The sequence below is a fragment of the Quercus lobata genome, chromosome 7, assembly GCF_001633185.2.
Source record: "Quercus lobata isolate SW786 chromosome 7, ValleyOak3.0 Primary Assembly, whole genome shotgun sequence".
In the NCBI taxonomy this organism is placed as follows: Eukaryota; Viridiplantae; Streptophyta; class Magnoliopsida; order Fagales; family Fagaceae; genus Quercus; species Quercus lobata.
This window is the reverse complement of record NC_044910.1, coordinates 36,153,256-36,171,142: the sequence shown is the minus strand read 5'-3', so window position 1 is coordinate 36,171,142 and position 17,887 is coordinate 36,153,256. Positions and strand designations below refer to the sequence as shown.

Here is a 17,887-nt window from a genome sequence, read left to right as displayed (position 1 = left end):
ATTCTAAATCCAAAATTATTTTAATTTAAAGTATTTGTGTATTGACCCAAAATTTCAATTTAAAACTTCTGTGTTATGTAAAAATCCTTAATTAAACTATGTGTTAGGAATAAACTTATTTATGTTCATTTATTTAACAATCGAGCCAAGTTCAAGCCTAAACTTAGGCTCAACTATTAAACAAACCAAATTCGAATGGTAATGTGTTTTGTAAACAAGCTCGTGAGTGTATGAGACTAGATTTAAGTATATATATAATATTATATATACTAAAACAATACAACTCTAATTATAATTTAGTTATTAATTATCAGCTTAAATTTGTGAAGGGGTAAAAATTTCAGTTGTGATGTTTACTATATATGAGAAAAGAATAGTTTAATTAAGTTACTCTGGAACAACTTCAAACTTATTAGACCAAAAAACAAAAAGACCCAACTAGAACTCGGCTCATGTTTAAAATAATAATCTTAAACTCTTAATACTATATAGCCCCAAATTTCAAAAACATCCCTCCTTGAGTTAGAACACACTCCTATTTCGTAACAACTTGAGAGTTGAGAAGGGATATTTGACTTTGAATGTTTCCGTTGGAAACGTTAAATAGTATCAATAAGTTAAGTTACAAGATTCTCGATTTTTTCTAATGATATTTTCATGGAGACTGACGGCACGTCGTTTAAATAGTGAATGAATAAAGGGGTAACATATATATATATAAGGATACGTGGCAGACAGTAGTTTGTAAATGGTGACTCAACGTCCGAGTCAAGACAGAACTAACCGATATTCTTCCCTTTCCTCTCTTTCCTTCTTTCCTTTCTTCCTTCATCTTCTTTTAGATTCTTCTCTTCTCTTCTTTCTACCAAAAATATTGCTAAACAGTTAAATATACAAATTTCACACACACGGAGAGCTAATTTTTTCAGATTCTAGGGTTTTGTTTTTTCGATTTCTTCAATTTTAGAGAGAGAATGGAGGGAGCGAGCAATGGAGGGATGTTGTACCACGAGGTACAAGAGTCGAAGCTGTGCGCCGTGCATTGCGTCAACACGGTGCTTCAGGGACCTTTCTTCTCCGAATTCGATTTGGCCGCGCTCGCCTCCGATCTCGATCGCAAGGAGCGCCAGATGATGATGCTCGAGCTCGAAGGAGGAGGAGGAGGAGGAGGAGGCGGCGGCGGCGGCGGTGGAGGTGGTGTCGCGTCCGGAGACTTCCTCTCCGTCGAGTCCCACAACGTCTCCTTGGATGGTGATTTCAGTATCCAGGTACAATGGTTTGGTTCTCCTTGCCAATATCACTTTTTATATTCCCTGTTTGGTTCCTCTTGAAAAAGTAAAAAGAAGATATCTTTGCTATATTCGTGTTTTTCAGTTTTAGAAAAATGGCTTAGAGAGAAAGAAAGAAAGAGGTGGAATTGTTGTTAAAGAACTTTTATTTGATAGGTAATCAGAGAACTATTATTAATGAGAAAAAAAGAAAAGTACAAGTTGTTCATGATGATGAACAACAAGGAACAGAAAACACAAACGACAAGAGGGTGAACATTCTATTTTTGAATATTTATTAATGTTTAGTGGTGTTCATTATTCATGGTGATTGCTATGAGAAAAGACTCAATCTTTGGCATTTAGTGAATCATTTGATGCCACTCAAGTCCATAATTAATAATTAAAAGAAAGATACCAATAGGGGTGAGTGTCAATTAAGGAGGTGATCAAGAGTTTGATTTTAGTTAGGGTAGAGCCACATTGCAGACCCGGGTTCGATTCCTGGCTGGTGCAGCTTATCTAGTAATTTCACCCTTAAAAAAAAGATCTTGGATAAAACAGACTGGTGGAAAAAATACATGTGATCAATCTTGATTAGCTTATTGATGATCCATAACCACTCCAAAGTTTTGGGACTATGGCTTGGTGGTTTTCGTTGTTGTTGTAGGAACTAATTTACACTGTGATTGTTTTTGGCCAAGATTCATGGGTTACATTACTTACATATGGCTGCCAAAAATATTTGTTTTTGATAGGCATAATGTTTAGTTATAATATTTGCAGTTGTAACTTTACTTTTGCTCATCATGGTCTGGTTAATTAGTTTCTCCTTAGAATTATAGACATTGAATGGCACAATTTAGCTACCCATAATTTTGTGGGCGACGAATATAGCCTTGACTGGATGTTGCACTACATTGGCATGTTAAACACCTTTAATGATAGGCCTGATGATTGATAAGTAATAGAAATCACAAGAGATGGCCTTTTTTTATTAGGACAAATTTTTCCTCCAAATCAATTTGGATAAATCTCCTACAATCTACTTATCTACTTTCCATATAGATATATATGTGCAGGTTTTAATATGCTGTTAAAGAGAGTAGTGGTATAATTGGAAATGTAATGATGGCGTCTTTGTGATTTTCAGTTATTGAAATTTCCAAAATTTTCTCCATCTTACCCTCTCTATAGTATTTTTTTTTAAATTTTAAAAACTGAAGGGATTTGAATTTCATTATTTTTGTGCTTTGGCTTGTGGGACGCAAAATGTCTTGCTTTAAACCTTGTGTTAAATGACATTGGTAGTCAGGGCTGAAGCATTATTGCAGTGTATGTTCTAGGCAAAGAGTTATGGGGCTGGAAAATACGTATTTACCAGTTCTTCTTTTTTTGTTGTTTTATACAAATATTTCAATCTCTTGGTCCTTTAAACCTTAGAGTTATATGACTCCAACAAGATCAGATATTTGGGGGTGGTTTGGGGGGGGGGGGCGCAAGTTAGGTGACATTAACTAGAGTTAGGTCAGTCTGAACTAATCAAAAAGATAAAGCTCTAACCAGAGGTCGTTTTAAGTAAATTCAGTTGTAGCATGTGGCAGGATTGCTCATTGTATGCAAAGCCATAGGTTCTGTTTGGACTCCTCTAGCCATCAAATTAGTCTTAGGAATTCCCTAGACAGCATGTTGGGTATTACATGAGCTCAGGTTGAATGTTAACTTTTGGGCCTCAAAATATGGGCCTGAAATTAGTCCACCCTGAAGAGGCATGGCTTGGCTTGATCAAGTTGTGAGTCAGACCTTTTGAAGAATGTCTCACTGCCTGTTTGCTTTTAGCATCATTGTATATTATTGTTATGTCTCATGTAATCATGTTGAGTTTCCTGTTTCCCTATCTGTAATTCCCTGGAAAAAAAAAAAAAAAAAAAAAAAAAAAAACCTTGAAGTGGGTTACGTATCATATGATTCAGTGACTAGAATGTCGGGTATTACATGAGCTCAGCTTGATTGTTAAATTTTAGGCGTCAAAATATGGGGCTGAAATTAGTCCACCCTGAAGAGGCATGGCTTGGCCTAATCAAGTTGTGAGTCAGACCTTTTGAAGAATGTCTCACTGCCCTTTTAGCATCATTTTATATTATCATTATGCCTCGTGTAATCATGTTGAGTTTCCCTATCTGTAATTCTCTAAAAGGAAAAAAAAAACAAAAACAACTTGAAGTGGGTTACGTATCATATTATTTAGTTACTAGGAAAAACTATGCAGACGGAGCTGCTTCTCCATTATCAAACTTGTTTTAATTGTCATAAAAAATTTTCTTGCTATGAGTCTATTAGTTTAGCCTACCTGCAATGATTTTTTGTTAAATGACTTCAATGTGTGTGTGCGCGCGCACATGTATAGTAAAATTGCAAGTTGACCTAACACCCCGCCGCTCCTGCTAGCACACTAACATCTCTAGCACTGAAAACAGCATCACTGAAGAGAAACCAAAGAAGCATAAAATTATAGACCACAATTCTTAGGCCACCACACAATGTAGGAATGAGTGATTCACATCCTCCCCATAACTTTTACACATAAAGCACCACTCCTTATGCTCCTCTTTTGTTAATTATTTGTTTGTCGAGACCCTCCAAATGCCACATACTACGAGAAGAAAGCCACCCTCTGGGCACATGAGTTTTCCATATACTTTCCCGAGGAAAGTATGGTTCACTCCCTCCTCCCCCCTCCTCTTTGTGTATTAGCTTTACATGGAAACCCTTTTGTTGTGAGGGGACCCACACCAGTCTGTCCGCCTCCCCATACCGGATCTTACTTTTGTAAAGATCCTCCAATAACTGTGTCATGTTCTCTACTTCTCAATCCTACACAGCACAAAGGAACAAAGGATTCCAATAGAACTGCTCATGTATAACCTCCATAATCTCTATTGTCCAATATTAGGTTGTATATTTGGATTCAGTTAAATGCTGGATTGTGTTTTTTATTGTCCAGATAACTAGGGTTATTATAATCATAAAAAGGGAATTATGCTTGTTATGGTATATATCTTGATTATATCTTTGCTTATAATAGAATGAGACAGTTATGTTTGTTAGCGGTGCTGAGGACTGCAAACAAGAAGGGAGATAGATTATGTTAGCTTTTTGGCTGACTTCGTTTTTCAAAACCATTATAAAAGTATCTGAAAAATAAGTAGGATAACAGATTATTAAGAAATTAGTATCATCCCTTAACGTGCTAAATGGTATCACTGATATGTATTAGCAAGATGAAGCTAAAGTGTTTAACAAGAAGACTGAAATTCTGCAGGCAAATTTATCAGTTTCATTGGGAACTAGGTTAGTTCATAAATATCTTGATCCTCACTTTTGGATATCCATACATTTTGGTTGATGGGGATCCTTATGTCCAACATAGGGAAGGGGCAAGGGTCTAAACTTTTATAAGCTTGTCTTGAGGAGACAACAGAGGACAGAAGAGTGACTCCAAGAGTAACCCACCTAATATATGTATTGGTGAAAAAAGGGAAAGAGTGGGGGCAGTCGAATATTGTTGAGTTAGGAGAAACTCAGCCTATGCCTTTAACTCTTGTCTGAGTTCGGTCTAACTTGATCCTGGCTTGGGTCACTTTCGCTGAATTTAGCTCATTTCTTGGATCTACTTAGGTTCTATACTGACATCTTCAGTCATTTACCTTGTTCAACATTCTGCAAAAAAAAAAATGACGTCTCTGCTATCTAAATATTCAATTTTGATATTCTGTATGTTATCTTCTTTGAGGAGAGAGAGAGAGAGAGAGAGAGAGAGGGGGGGGGGGGCTGTGTACATGTGATAGACTTGAAACCAACTAGCAATCCTGTTGCTAACACCACCCTCGTTGCCCAAAGGTTCAAAACTATTCAAAGTTTTGTCGGTTTCCATTGCTTTAAGTTGTTGCTTTTTCCCAAAAGTGGTTATCAATATTTTATTAAATTTCAAATGTGGTCAGTAACTCCACACACATAGTAACCAGATTATAGTTGAAATTGTGTAGTACTGATTTGGTGTGCCAACCATTCTAGTATTCCATCCTAACTAGTCCCATGGTTCCCATGCAGTGTTTCTAACTGTTTTAAACTCTAATTATTATCCTCATCATCAAAATTTGTTTTGCATAGCATGGCATGCCCCACTGGCATCATTGCCCTTGTGATGTAAGGGAAATTCAATCAGTGAGAACAAGCCCTCTTCTGCAGTCATTTTTTAAGTAAATCATGTAGAAATAAATCATGTAGTACTAAAATTCCATATAGGTTCTGTTCTTCACTAGAAACCACAATTTTTTAGTAAAGAGATGCATACTCTCAGTCGCACACACCCTTATTAATGCATCCAACCCCAGTATCTTGAGACTAATACTTGATTGTTGTTTGAAATCCTTGGAAAGCCTTAAGAAATATGTCTGAAGTGATAGGGAGATGTAATTTATTCTCTTTATTCATGTGAAATTCCACTGGGAAACCCTGGCTGCTGGATATGATTTTTTCCTTCTCGAATAAAGAAAGGATTAGAGATCTAGGAAGATGTACAACAGCAACCGAAGGCTTAGTCCTAACATTTTGGGGTCGATGATGGATCCTCAACAGGCTAATGAGGGTCAGCCATATATATTCTTTTCCTCCATTCTATTCAAATCTAGGAAGATGTACATGCACAAAAAACTTACTTGGGTCTTATTTTGGAATCCTCATAAAGGCCTTTAGGAATCAATCTGAAGTGACAGTAGAGGTAATTCACCTGCCCTTTATTATGTGAAAACCCATAGGATAGTCAGATTGCTAGTAGAGTTTTTCTTGCATCAATTGAAACTGATCTGATGTATTGTAGACTATTATCCTGTTTCTTTGACATTAGATACTTCTTATAGGATATTTATCTCTTGCACGCATTGAGGCTTGGTAATTTTCACATTTTAATCAGTTTGTTTAGTTTGAGGGATTGGTGTTCTCTTTTACACCGAGTTGGGAAATAATTTATGATCCAATTAGTCTTAGGCAGTGATGATTTGTATTTTATTATTATTTAGTTTTAGTTTTAGTTTGGCTGGGCAAATATTATACTCCTGAATTATTTTTTCACCATCATTGTAGCCTGATAGCTAATATTTAACATTTTTATGATGTGACTAATTAGAAAGTCTTTCTTGCAGGTGCTACAAAAGGCTTTAGAGGTATGGGATTTGCAAGTCATACCCCTTGATTCTCCAGTTGCGGAGCATGCCCAAGTTGACCCTGAGCTGGAAAATGCATTTATCTGTCACTTGCAAGACCATTGGTTCTGTATCAGGAAAGTGAATGGGGAATGGTATAACTTTGACAGTCTCTATGCAGCCCCCCAGCACCTTTCCAAATTTTACCTTTCAGCCTATCTTGACTCTCTTAAAACCTTCGGTTGGAGCATTTTCCTGGTGAGGGGAAACTTTCCTAAGGAATGTCCCATCTCATCCTCTGAAGCTTCAAATGGTTACGGCCAGTGGCTATCACCTGAAGATGCTGAGAGAATAACTAAATCCTGCAACTCAACACAGGCTCCTCCTCAGAGAATCAATCGGACTCAGCATCATTCTGATACATCTGCTTTGTCTAGGGAAGTAGAAATGATTTCTGAAGTGGAAGATGCGGACTTGAAGGCTGCAATAGCTGCCAGCCTGATGGATTCTTTCCCAGCCACTGCCAGTGTTGAAACCCCAGCCACTGCCAGTGTTGAAAACCCAGCCACTGCCAATGCTGAAACCCCAGCCACTGCTAGTGTTGAAACCCCAGCCACTGCCAGTGTTGAAAACCCAGCCACTGCCAATGCTGAAACCCCAACTGCTGCCAATGCTGAAACCCAAGCCACTGCCAGTGTTGAAACCCTAACCCCTCAAAATGAAAACCAGCGCAGTGAAGAAAAGATTCAATAAGAAGAAATACTATTTTTTAGAATTTATGTTCAGTTGTTGAGGACAATAATCAACGTTGGGTTTGATGGTGCAACAACTCAAGTATACGAGTGCTGCTATAGACAATTTTTTGCAGGATTTTTTTCACAGCTTGTTGAGATGTCAAGTTGCTATTAATTTTCATATGAGCTCACTATTCACACCACTTCAATGTCTACTATTAGCAACTTGTCATCAGTAGCTATGAGAAAACATGTGTCCATAGACTTGTTGGTATATACATTTTGGTTATACCTTCTTTGTATTTATTTATTTTTGGGATAAAAGCTTGGTTATACTTTGCTAGCTTTAAATTGACATTGTAAAAACATAAGAAACCTCATCTTGGCCATTGGATGATTTTTGTTTCTTTCTAGATTTTAGCTATATTGTTTTTCCCCACTACCTGTTATGATGTGCTTTTGTGGTCGTTCTTTTTCTTTTTTCCTCACTTCTTAATGACTTTCATTGATGAATCTCGTATGGAGATTGAAAGGTTTAAGCTGTTTTTGCCTTTTTCGTTGTTTCCTAAATCTTGAGTAGTCAAAAGCAAAGAAAAGAAAAAGAAAAGGAGATTATTAAAAGTACAATGGTTTTAGGCAATTACTTTATTCCATTATTATTAAAAGAGAGACGTATTTACCGCCAATAACCGTTGATAGGCAAATGCCCAAAAATATCCTTCAAAATCCTAGAATGCCCTCAGATGATTCTCTGTGTTCTTACTCTAGTGGACCAAGGCACCCTCCTTAAATGACAGGAATGCCCTCGAAAGTTCACCCCTTTGAAGAGATAGGAACCTAAAAAGAATTGAAAAAAACAAACAAACCAACAACATGCACAGCGGTTGGGCGGTCAGTCGACAGTCACTCATGGTGGAGAATGACTTTATATTCAACTCTCTCTCCTCTCTCTCTCTCTCTGCTGGTAAATAATTTTCAAATATTTTGATTTTTGAATACTCTAGAAATTTGATTAACAAATAAATACTCCTTTATATTCAAGTATATTCAATATTTATAATACATATTTAGGAAGAAAAAGCTAGAAAAAGCAATGAGTGGCATGAGTGACGCTTTTAGGCTGGAAACTGAGAACCCCAAGGCACCAACCACAGCTTTCCTTCAAACAGTATACAAATGCTATACTCATAGGACTCTTAATGTATATAGTAAAAGGTAGGATTGGATAAAAGGCTAAGAGGACCTATTGCTTTGCTTTTACCTGCAGATTATCTCAAAGGCCAAAGCTGCCTGTTTTTTTATCTGGGGTTCTTATAAGATCTCAAATTGGATTCAAGCTTCAGTTTTTTCTCAGTTTCTTCAATATGGGTTCATCGGATCGATTGTTTAACAGGCAAAGAAGTGTTCATGAGATTCTTGGAGGAGGTTTTGGTATGTGAGTCTCTCTCACTTTTTGATCATGTGCTTTTCTTTTTTGTTTATATATATTTATATAATTTTATTATTGGATCCAATCTTGGAATTTTGTGTTTGAATTCATTATTCAATTGGGAGTTTTATCTGGGTTTTCAGCATTTAATTTAGTAGATATTAAGGTTATGAATGTGAGTGGACTTTTTTTTTTTTTTTTTGCATTGATCCCTGATGTTATGAAGCTTCTGAGAATACAGATTGTTAGGAAAAATATGAACCAGAGTCACAATTTTGATCTGATTTAACTGGATTTGGGTCACAGAAATTCATGTTTAGCATTGGTTAAAACAGCTGCAGATGTGATCCTATGGAGGAGGAAGAATCTTACAGTAGGAATATTGTTAGTAACTCTAGCTGTTTGGCTGGTCTTTGAGAGATCTGGCTATACTCTGTTGTCACTTGTCTCGAGTGTTTTCCTGCTTCTCATTGCCATTCTCTTTTCTTGGGCGAAATCCGCAGCGATTCTCAACAGGTATGTACAAAGATTTGTGCTTTCTAAATTTTAGTTTTTATCATATTTGTTTTAGTTTTGATCCTTATTTTAGTTACTTGGTGCTTCCTCTCTTGTTAAAAAACGTTACTAATATTTTCGTTCTTTTTCCACAACTCCTTCCTGTTACATATGTTGGTTTCCTTATTTGATTAAGTTGTTTAGAGATCACATTTTATGCACAATAATTATAAGCTTCTCTGGGAGTACACATTTTGAGCTATTGATGGTTTATCATGTCTCTTATAAGTTTCACTAGTGATCCAGCTCTGTTTTCATTTGAAAGATGTCTTATAACTTTGAATCAGCTCTTTCCTGGGTTAAATACTTGGAATGATATTTATGCATCAGACATCATAGATGGTTTCCTTGTGCCTGTCAATACCTAATTTGCTTATCGTTCGTGAAAGAGATGAATGCAAGTATTGTCTTGGGAAATGGTATTTGATCCATCTTACTAACGAACTGAACCCTTTGCTAAGAAAATAGCAAGCTTTTCAATAATAAGTTTCTCAAAATTGAACTTATAGGATGATCTAACAGGTGCACTTTTGAGCTATGGCTACTCTTGAGCTTGTGGTGACAGCATTCTAATTTGTCAGACTAGAAGGCAGGGGACGACAAGTCTTGGTGCTTCCTTGTAATTGTAAATTGCCTCTGTTGAGTGTAGTTCCACCCATTTTCTTTATTGTATGTTGACAAGGCAGCAAGAGTTACCTGAAATGAAAAGGGATTTCTAAGCATTAAAAATTTTTGAGGTCCATGTACAAGATGTTGGTATAGATGATGACTTGGCTATAGCAGATGTGGTTCTTTTGTTGATGAACTGATATTTTCTCATATATTCTTGTAAGTTTCAGTGCCATTGTTGCTTCCTAATCTTCTTACTTACAATAAGTTGGATTGTAGAACATTTTGCTTTACACTAGAGAATAAATTAGTTGCTTCCTAATTTAAATTATTGTTGCTTTGTATGCTTGTTCTGTCATCTGCAATAAACTAAATAATATATAAGCACACATTGCTTTTCATGTTAATTACATGTATATTTGTTAAAATCTCGTATCTCAGTTGTTCATATTCATTTGGAGCAGACCTGCTCCACCTCTTCCAGAATTGCATCTATCAGAAGAAATGGTAAATGAAGTGGCAACTTTCATCCGCCTGCATGTCAACACTTTACTCTCAGTTTCCCAGGATATTGCTCTGGGTAAGGATTCAAGGTTGTTCTTCAAAGTAGCTGCATATCTATGGCTGATTTCTTTTGTTGGTGGCTTGACTGATTTCCTTACCTTGGGATACACCAGTAAGTTGTGACAGTTGTCTGATTAAAAATAAATTTTGACATATTACCTATCCTCAGATAGTGAGAAACATAGTTTCAAAAACTAAGTCAATCCTGTGGTTTCCTTCATTGCAGGTCTTGTTGTCATTCTTACAGTTCCAGCACTCTATGAAAGTTTTGAAGATCATATAGATAAATATGTCATCCTGGGCTACAAGAATTTACATCAATTGTATGTGAAATTAGATAAGGAGTATGTTAGTAGAGTCCAAAAATGGATTTTGGAGAAGAAAAAACTGAGCTGATCTTTCTTACTTAATTTTTTTTTCTCGAGGTCATGGGAGTGATGAGGGTGTGAAGGGGTGTGGGAGATTGTAAATCTTCTTTTCTTTTCTTTTCTTTTTTTCAAATTGATTTCTTCCCTTGCGTATTTATTTTCATGCAAGAGTTTTCCAAAAAACGCTGAGAAATGTTTTGTTAAATTAAAAGTGATACAAGTTTATGTAATCTTATCTTGAGAAACATCTTATACAAGAATTGCCTTTAGGTTTGACCCATGAAATGAAACGTTGAGAAAATGTTTTGTCAACATAATTTCCAAGTTAGGGAATTGGGATTTGGTATATCTTCAAATTAACTTCACCCATGAATCACTTCTGGCTGTTTATGCTCCCATGGGATGGTGCAATGCAAATATGACCTGCACTTATTAAATATGTTTTCCAGTCAAGTACTCAAGTGCCATTAACAACACCCCTCCCGTCCCATGTGTGTATGTTGGGAGATGGCACTCTAGGAAAACTATAGGTCTTAATATAATTAGGGTCATGTCCTTAAAGTAATGGTTAATAATTCATTTTAAAAAAGTTTTAACACCATTTTTATAAGAAAGGTAAAAAGTTGTCAAAAATTAATTACTTTTTTTTTTTTAACTTTTTTTAAATAGATGGTTAATAATTACCCTAAAGACATCCAATAGCATTTCTAGTATAATTATTTAAAAAAAAAATCTTAAGTCTCTCAAATTAATTTAATAGCTCCCCAAATTCCAATGCACGAAATGGTGCTCTTTTTCTTTTCTATATTTTTTGGTCGGTATATAAGGCCAAACTTTATATTGAAGAGAGGCAAAAGGAGTGGACTATTGGGAATATACCCATCAGCATCAACAAGGACACATAGAAGGATAGTATTGATGGGTATGCTCTCCAAAGTCAAACAAAAGGGAAGTCCAAATGGTAAAATCATGTGCTAATTTAGAACACCATACTTATATGACACATCACACATGGAAGGATAGTATTGATGGCTGATCTTTCTTACTTATTTATAGAAGCCTTAAAATGAATTGGATAAGAGTGAGAAAATTATAGATAATTTAGAACTGAATTTAAATTCAATTAAGAGATTACAAAACACCATACTTGTATGACATTTATCTATTTTACATTATTAAACACAATCCACTACTAATCCAATAAGTTAATATTAATTAAGGTTATGTTAGGATTGTGTTTAGTATAAATGTATATCTTCATTTTTTTTTAAAATGTTTCAATAGTAGATAATTGCATAATATAAATAGGCTTTTTTTAGCACATCCTCGCTAATGCTCTCATATATTTATATACATCTTCATATGATATTGCTTAGGGTATTTATTGGCATGAATTTGATGTTATATATATATATATATGTACTTATATATCAACTTGGTCATAGATGAATATATTCATTTAATATGCTATATATGGCTTTACCTTGCTAAATATATTTCTTTAGCTCAATTTTATATGCCTCATATATAGCTTAAATTATTTACATAATAGGAGAAAATTAATTTTCTCATTGTTTCATTATTTTACACTCATTATTAGGAATGACAACGGGTCGGGTTTGGGGCGAGTTTTTCTATGCCCGAACCCGACTTGTGGGCCCACCCCCGTGACTTGAACTTGGCCCGTTTAATAAACTGGTTGTTTTTTCACCCCAAACCTGCCCCGTTGGACCCTGTCCCGTTATACCTGGCCCAAAATAAAAAACACAAATTACAAACACACAAATTTCAGATTTATGATTTTCCCTTTCAAAATCACAAACACAAACACAAATCTTAACACAAACACAAACATTGAAATCATAAACACAAACTCACATGATTGAGATGAATATATTTCTTTACCTTGCTAAATATATTTCTTTAGCTCAATTTTATATGCCTCATATATAGCTTAAATTATTTATATAATAGGAGAAAATTAATTTTCTCATTGTTTCATTATTTTACACTCATTATTAGGAATGGTAACGGGTCGGGTTTGGGGTGAGTTTTTCTATGCCCGAACCCGACTTGCGGGCCCGCCCATTGAACCTAGAAAAAAAAAAAGAAAAAAATGGAGAATGAGGTGGAGTGAGGCCGTAAGGCCGTGAGAGGGTTGCTAAGCGAGGTCGTGAGGGGGGCAGCTGAGTGAGGCCGTGAGAGGGTGGTTGACTGGCAAGGTATCAATGCGAGATGGGTGAGGGATATGGCCATATGGGTTGTGCGAGATGGGTGAGGGAGATGAGAGGGTTGTGTGAGATCAGTGAGGGCGAAATAGAGATGAGAGAGTCAGAGAGTTGTGCTTGACTGATTGTGGCCGTGTGAATGAGAGGGCAGAGAGATGAAGAGGGAGAGGCGGCTGTGTGAGTGAGAGAGCTAAGAGATGAAGAGAGAGTTTAGAAGATATTTATGCTTAGGGTTAGGGTTTTTAAATTTTTTTTAATATTATATATGTATACGGGTTGGGTTCAGACCGGGTTTGCATAATACCTGAACTCGACTCGAACCCATTTCAGAGTTTCTTTTTTTAATTAAAACCCAAACCCGCCCCATTTGCTTCCTGAATCGGGTAAAACCCGCTCCATTGGGGTTGGATCGGATCGGGTACCTGCGGGTAGGGCATATTTTGCCATCCCTACACATTATATTATGTTTTTGCCTACAAAAAAGGCTCAACAATAAAAACCAACAGGTGACCCATTGATATGAGCATCATACTCGACTACCTTAAAAAACCTACGTTGTCAAAACAAAATACATGTAACGGCCACAAAAAGACCCCAAAAACTTATCATAATGACATCTATAGCGATCCTTGTCATATTTTCTAAGACTAATCAATTAAATTTGAAGTTGATGAGGCTCTGCTAATATAATTTTTTAGTTAAAAAAAAAAGCTAACAACACAACACCAAGGATAGTTTCGAGTTTCAATTGAAGTAGTATTTTAAATTAATTGAAATTTAGATTAGGAGAGTGATGAGTGATGACTTTAATAAAAGTTAAAAATTCCTTATTCAATCAAAAAATAAAATAAAGAAAAGTCAAATCCGTGAATAATAACTCTATAAACGGTGAGGATGACGCCGCCTTGGCCAGCAAGCAACAACAAAGGAGACCTAAACCTACAAGACAGAGTATAAACTTACAAAGCAAAACCCTAACAAATTTCTCTGCTTCTGCTATTGCTATTGCTATTGCTATTGCTATTGCCATGGCATTAGAGTCAAGCACAGAAGTTTCTTTGGTTCCACGCCGCAAAATAAGAAAACGTCGCAAAATGAGACAAGAAAACCCAGAAGAGGATCCAATTCAGTCTCCATGTCGCAAAAGAAGAAGAAAACATCCTGATGAACCTGAACCAGAACCGTCCTATGAATTCCTCAACAAAATCCCTCATGCTATTTTGTTGGAGATCCTTTATCGACTCCCTTGCCGAACTGCTCACCTATGCAAATCCGTTTCAAAGCGCTGGTATTCACTTATTTCCAATCCTTCCTTTGCTCGTGGCTTCATTCACCACCGCCGCCGCCACTCAGACTCAGAGCCCTTTAATCTTCTGTATACGGTACGGTATTATACGGGTTCACCTAAGGATAAAATCCAGGTTCTTCCATTCAATAGTTCTGAGTTGTGCTTTAATGGAAAATATGGAAATAACATTCTCAACTTTCTTCCTTGTTTCAAACGAGGAAGATTTTATAAGAATGATTTTGGCATGGCATCGTTCAACGACTTATTGCTAGTACACAACAGAGTTACATCGGTCAGGAAGAAGGTAGGCTTTTGCGAGTACTATATCTGCAATCCGCATAACAAACAATGGTTCAAGCTCCCTCGCTGCAGTTCACACTCTCTCATCAGAACCAATAAGGTTGGCTTTATTTGCGAAGCCTACGAAAATGCGCATTACAGATATAAGGTTGTACTCATTCATTCTCCCAGTGAACCCAATACTACTCAGTTACATATGAGGGTTTTTTCTTCTGAGATTGGTAAATGGTGCAAGTCTGTTGTTTCGTCGCCGCGGGGATTAAATCCTTTCAAGAGAAAATTCGAGTGTGCTGGTAGTGTTGTTGCTTGTAATGGGATGCTGCATTGGGTGGATACAGAAGTAAATGGAATGATCAAAGGCTTTGTGGTGTTCGATCCATTCAACGATGCAAAACGATGCCATTATATCGATTTACCCATAAACTTTTCCCCTCAAGATGAATTCTCCTTCGTAGTCCCAGATGATTTCTCCTTTGGAGTGTTTCGAGGGCGCCTTCGTATATTGCACAATCCTCGGGCTCAATTCAACCATACTTTCAGCTTTTATGTTTGGGAACTCGAGGATTACAATAATGCAGGTACATGGTGCATGAAGCACGAAGTTTGCTACGAAAACATGGTTTTTGAAGATAACCTTTCTAGGCATGTTGGGTTAGCAAGGAATTTCCGCTATTCAATGGTGAAGTTCCTAGCTTTTCACCCAGACAATGGTGAAATTGTCTTCTTTAAATTCCACAATTACCAAGTCATGTGCAACGTTAACATGCGGACAAGGGAGTTGAAAATGGCTGGCAAACTAAATTGTTCACAACGGGGAAGTTTATCTTCTGCATTCTTACTTCCGCAACCATTGTGGCCAACACCGGTTCCTCCACTCCCATTGCAATTTGAATGCTCTAACAATTGTTAGCGACTGAGGTTGTAACAGCTTTTATTAATTATTTCTCTTTACACAACTGCTATATTTTCTCATGCATTTTGCACTACAGTAATCTACTTTTCATTCGACGTTTTTATTCCATTGATTGAAAGATAATTTATTGTAATTCTGAGTTTTACTTATCAATGTGGATGTCTTGGATTTCTGGTGCTATGCTTTCACTTATGAAGTTACACTTTCGTTTGCTCTTTACCATGTGGTAATTAAGACCTATGTTGTAGGCTATGAATTAATGGTCCTCTAGTTATAAGAATTTTTTCTACACGTCGTGACCAAAAAAATTTAAATGAAATAAAATCTAATAAATAGACAATTTGAATATATCAATGTTACCACGCAAATACATGAAACTATACAATTGAATTTGAGACAGACAAAAAATAAAGTGGGAATTGAGAAAACTATAGGTCTTAATATAATTATATAGACAAAATCTTTTTTAGAACTCTCTCAAATGAATTTCATAGCACCCCAGATCCAAATGCACGCATGCAATGGTGCTCCTCCTTTTTTTTTTTTTTTTTTTTTTTTTTTGGGTCAGTATATGAGGCCTGTGAGGATAAATAGGCCGAGCAAAAGTATTGGGCTGTGGACCGTGCTCGAGGACGTATAGGAACCCGAGGATGGTTAAAAGGTTTGATAAGCTGTGGGATCAATCAATCGAGGATAAGGGAAGGTAATAATGGATGGGCATAATTCCCGAGGAGCTAGGCCTCCTTGGAAAATATTATGGCAGGATGGAGCCCTTCTATCCCAGAAGTTCTATACAAAAGGGAACTGTTCCTCAAGGAAAGTAGCCAACAATAAGGGAGGAAATATTTGAAGAGAAGGCTGCCACCACCACATTAAATGCTCTATACCAAACCACCTGATCGCATTTATATGGAGATGACACCTGAACAATGATATCTAAGTTTACAGCTATCCACAAATCTTCAAGAAAGTTTCTGATGGGACAAGCATCCAAGAGATCACCTATAAGATCAACAAGTGGAAGGCTAGGATGAAGGATGGAAGAACTATATAAGGAAAAGACTCCCGTGAAAAAAGGGGCAAGTAAGTTAAGAAGGAAGAAAAAAAGAAGAAAAATCTTGTACTTAGAAAAACTTAAGTGAATATAAGAACACTTCATCCTCGGATCTGACTAAGGAGTGTTATTTCTTTTATATTGTGTTTTGTTATCTTTGTGGTACGAATCCCATCAATAAAGACCCATACTTGTTTTGCAGAGTCTTTCTCCTATAAAATTCACTCTTTAACAATCATCCATCGCTGGTGAGCCGAATTTCTAGTCCTTACAAGGCCAAATTTTATTTTATTGGGGAGATATAAAAAGAATGGACTATGGGGAATATACCCATCAATATCAACAAGGAAACACATGGAAGGACAATATTGATGGGCATGCTCTCCAAGTCAAACAAAAGAAAGCCCAAATGGTAAAATTATGCGCTATTCTATTAAGTAAATAGGGGCAAAAACTTTTTAGATAACTAGTTGAAAGCAAAGTGCTTTGCACGATTTTAGTTATGAACTTATGATTCATGAATATATAGATTATAAATTATATAAATGGTCGATTAAAAATGAAGACAAACTAAATAATACAAAATTAATGATTAATAAAAAGAATCTTGTAGAAGAATCCATTGTGATAAATGAATCACATAAAGGATAAGGAAAAAAGAAAACTGTGGGGCCCAACAATTCGTGGACCAGACCCATTTGCCCTTAGAGAGTTCGAATGCCCAATCCGAGGAGAGCTGTGGCCCAAGCTCTACAACGCAGAGCACAAAAGAATCTTGGGAGGCAGTCGAGGACAGTGTAGTCCTCGGCAGATCCATAGTCCCACTAGAACAAAGGGGTGAAACTGGTATAGGGACGAATTCGTAAGGAGATCCAAGATACCTTGGGGAGGTTATCCTTACTACCCTTCCAGATAAGACCCAGCGCCTGACAGAGCCGTACTCTGCAGCTTTATCAAACCATCCCCAACAATTCCGGGATTGGACTGATGGGACAAATGTCAGTATTTGTAAAGACTGACCCTACACGTGGACGAAGGATAGCGAATGCAAGCTAGTATAAAATAAGGAAGTAAGTAAATCACGAGGTGGGAGCCCAGCCCCAAAGAAAAAAGGAAGACTACGTGGGGAAACATCTCAACAAGACTGGACTTCACGGAAGAAATCCCGTCGTTGGGTAACCGAGATAAGATCTCAAAAGGTCCTCAGATCAGCTCCGAGGAGCTCCATCCCACGGGGTACGACGCCTTAGAGCTTCCTCTAAAGCCATGACCGGACATCGCCACTTGGCCAGCGGCTAGCTTTTCAAGCCCACTCTCTACAAATCATATTGTGAGGGACCTTTATTGCGTGAGCCCAAAAATGTTAGTGGGCCGCA

The 17,887-nt window shown here is 36.8% G+C and overlaps 3 protein-coding genes across 4 annotated transcripts; all 3 read left to right on the top strand.

Moving 5' to 3' along the window:
- Positions 1–749: 749 nt before the first annotated feature.
- LOC115953620 (ataxin-3 homolog) lies at positions 750–7,642 on the top strand. The gene is made up of 2 exons (XM_031071355.1): positions 750–1,268; positions 6,470–7,642. The coding sequence occupies exons 1-2, from the start codon at positions 975–977 to the stop codon at positions 7,220–7,222; spliced, it is 1,047 nt and encodes a 348-aa protein (XP_030927215.1). The 5' UTR covers positions 750–974; the 3' UTR covers positions 7,223–7,642.
- Positions 7,643–8,274: 632 nt separating this feature from the next.
- Positions 8,275–10,963, top strand: LOC115952552 (reticulon-like protein B12). Of its 2 annotated transcripts, XM_031069723.1 has the most exons (5): positions 8,287–8,371; positions 8,471–8,634; positions 8,968–9,148; positions 10,261–10,472; positions 10,587–10,963. In XM_031069723.1, the coding sequence occupies exons 2-5, from the start codon at positions 8,568–8,570 to the stop codon at positions 10,754–10,756; spliced, it is 630 nt and encodes a 209-aa protein (XP_030925583.1). In that variant the 5' UTR covers positions 8,287–8,371; positions 8,471–8,567; the 3' UTR covers positions 10,757–10,963. The 2 variants fall into 2 exon arrangements, with proteins under 2 accessions (XP_030925585.1, XP_030925583.1); XM_031069725.1 differs by having other exon boundaries at positions 8,275–8,638.
- A 3,021-nt stretch (positions 10,964–13,984) lies between these two features.
- Positions 13,985–15,454, top strand: LOC115951981 (putative F-box/kelch-repeat protein At4g22430). The gene has a single exon (XM_031069090.1). It carries the CDS (start codon positions 13,985–13,987, stop codon positions 15,452–15,454), a length of 1,470 nt encoding a protein of 489 aa, XP_030924950.1.
- Positions 15,455–17,887: the final 2,433 nt, after the last annotated feature.

What these genes read in the sequence shown, in the direction of transcription:
- LOC115953620 (XM_031071355.1), top strand. Translation starts at nt 975, where the DNA reads ATGGAGGGAGCGAGCAATGGAGGGATGTTGTACCACGAGGTACAAGAG. An exon ending in ATGGTGATTTCAGTATCCAG is followed by an intron (nt 1,269 to 6,469) that starts GTACAATGGTTT and finishes TCTTTCTTGCAG; the next exon opens with GTGCTACAAAAGGCTTTAGA.
- LOC115952552 (XM_031069723.1), top strand. Translation starts at nt 8,568, where the DNA reads ATGGGTTCATCGGATCGATTGTTTAACAGGCAAAGAAGTGTTCATGAG. An exon ending in GATTCTTGGAGGAGGTTTTG is followed by an intron (nt 8,635 to 8,967) that starts GTATGTGAGTCT and finishes TGGTTAAAACAG; the next exon opens with CTGCAGATGTGATCCTATGG. An exon ending in TCCGCAGCGATTCTCAACAG is followed by an intron (nt 9,149 to 10,260) that starts GTATGTACAAAG and finishes CATTTGGAGCAG; the next exon opens with ACCTGCTCCACCTCTTCCAG.
- LOC115951981 (XM_031069090.1), top strand. Translation starts at nt 13,985, where the DNA reads ATGGCATTAGAGTCAAGCACAGAAGTTTCTTTGGTTCCACGCCGCAAA.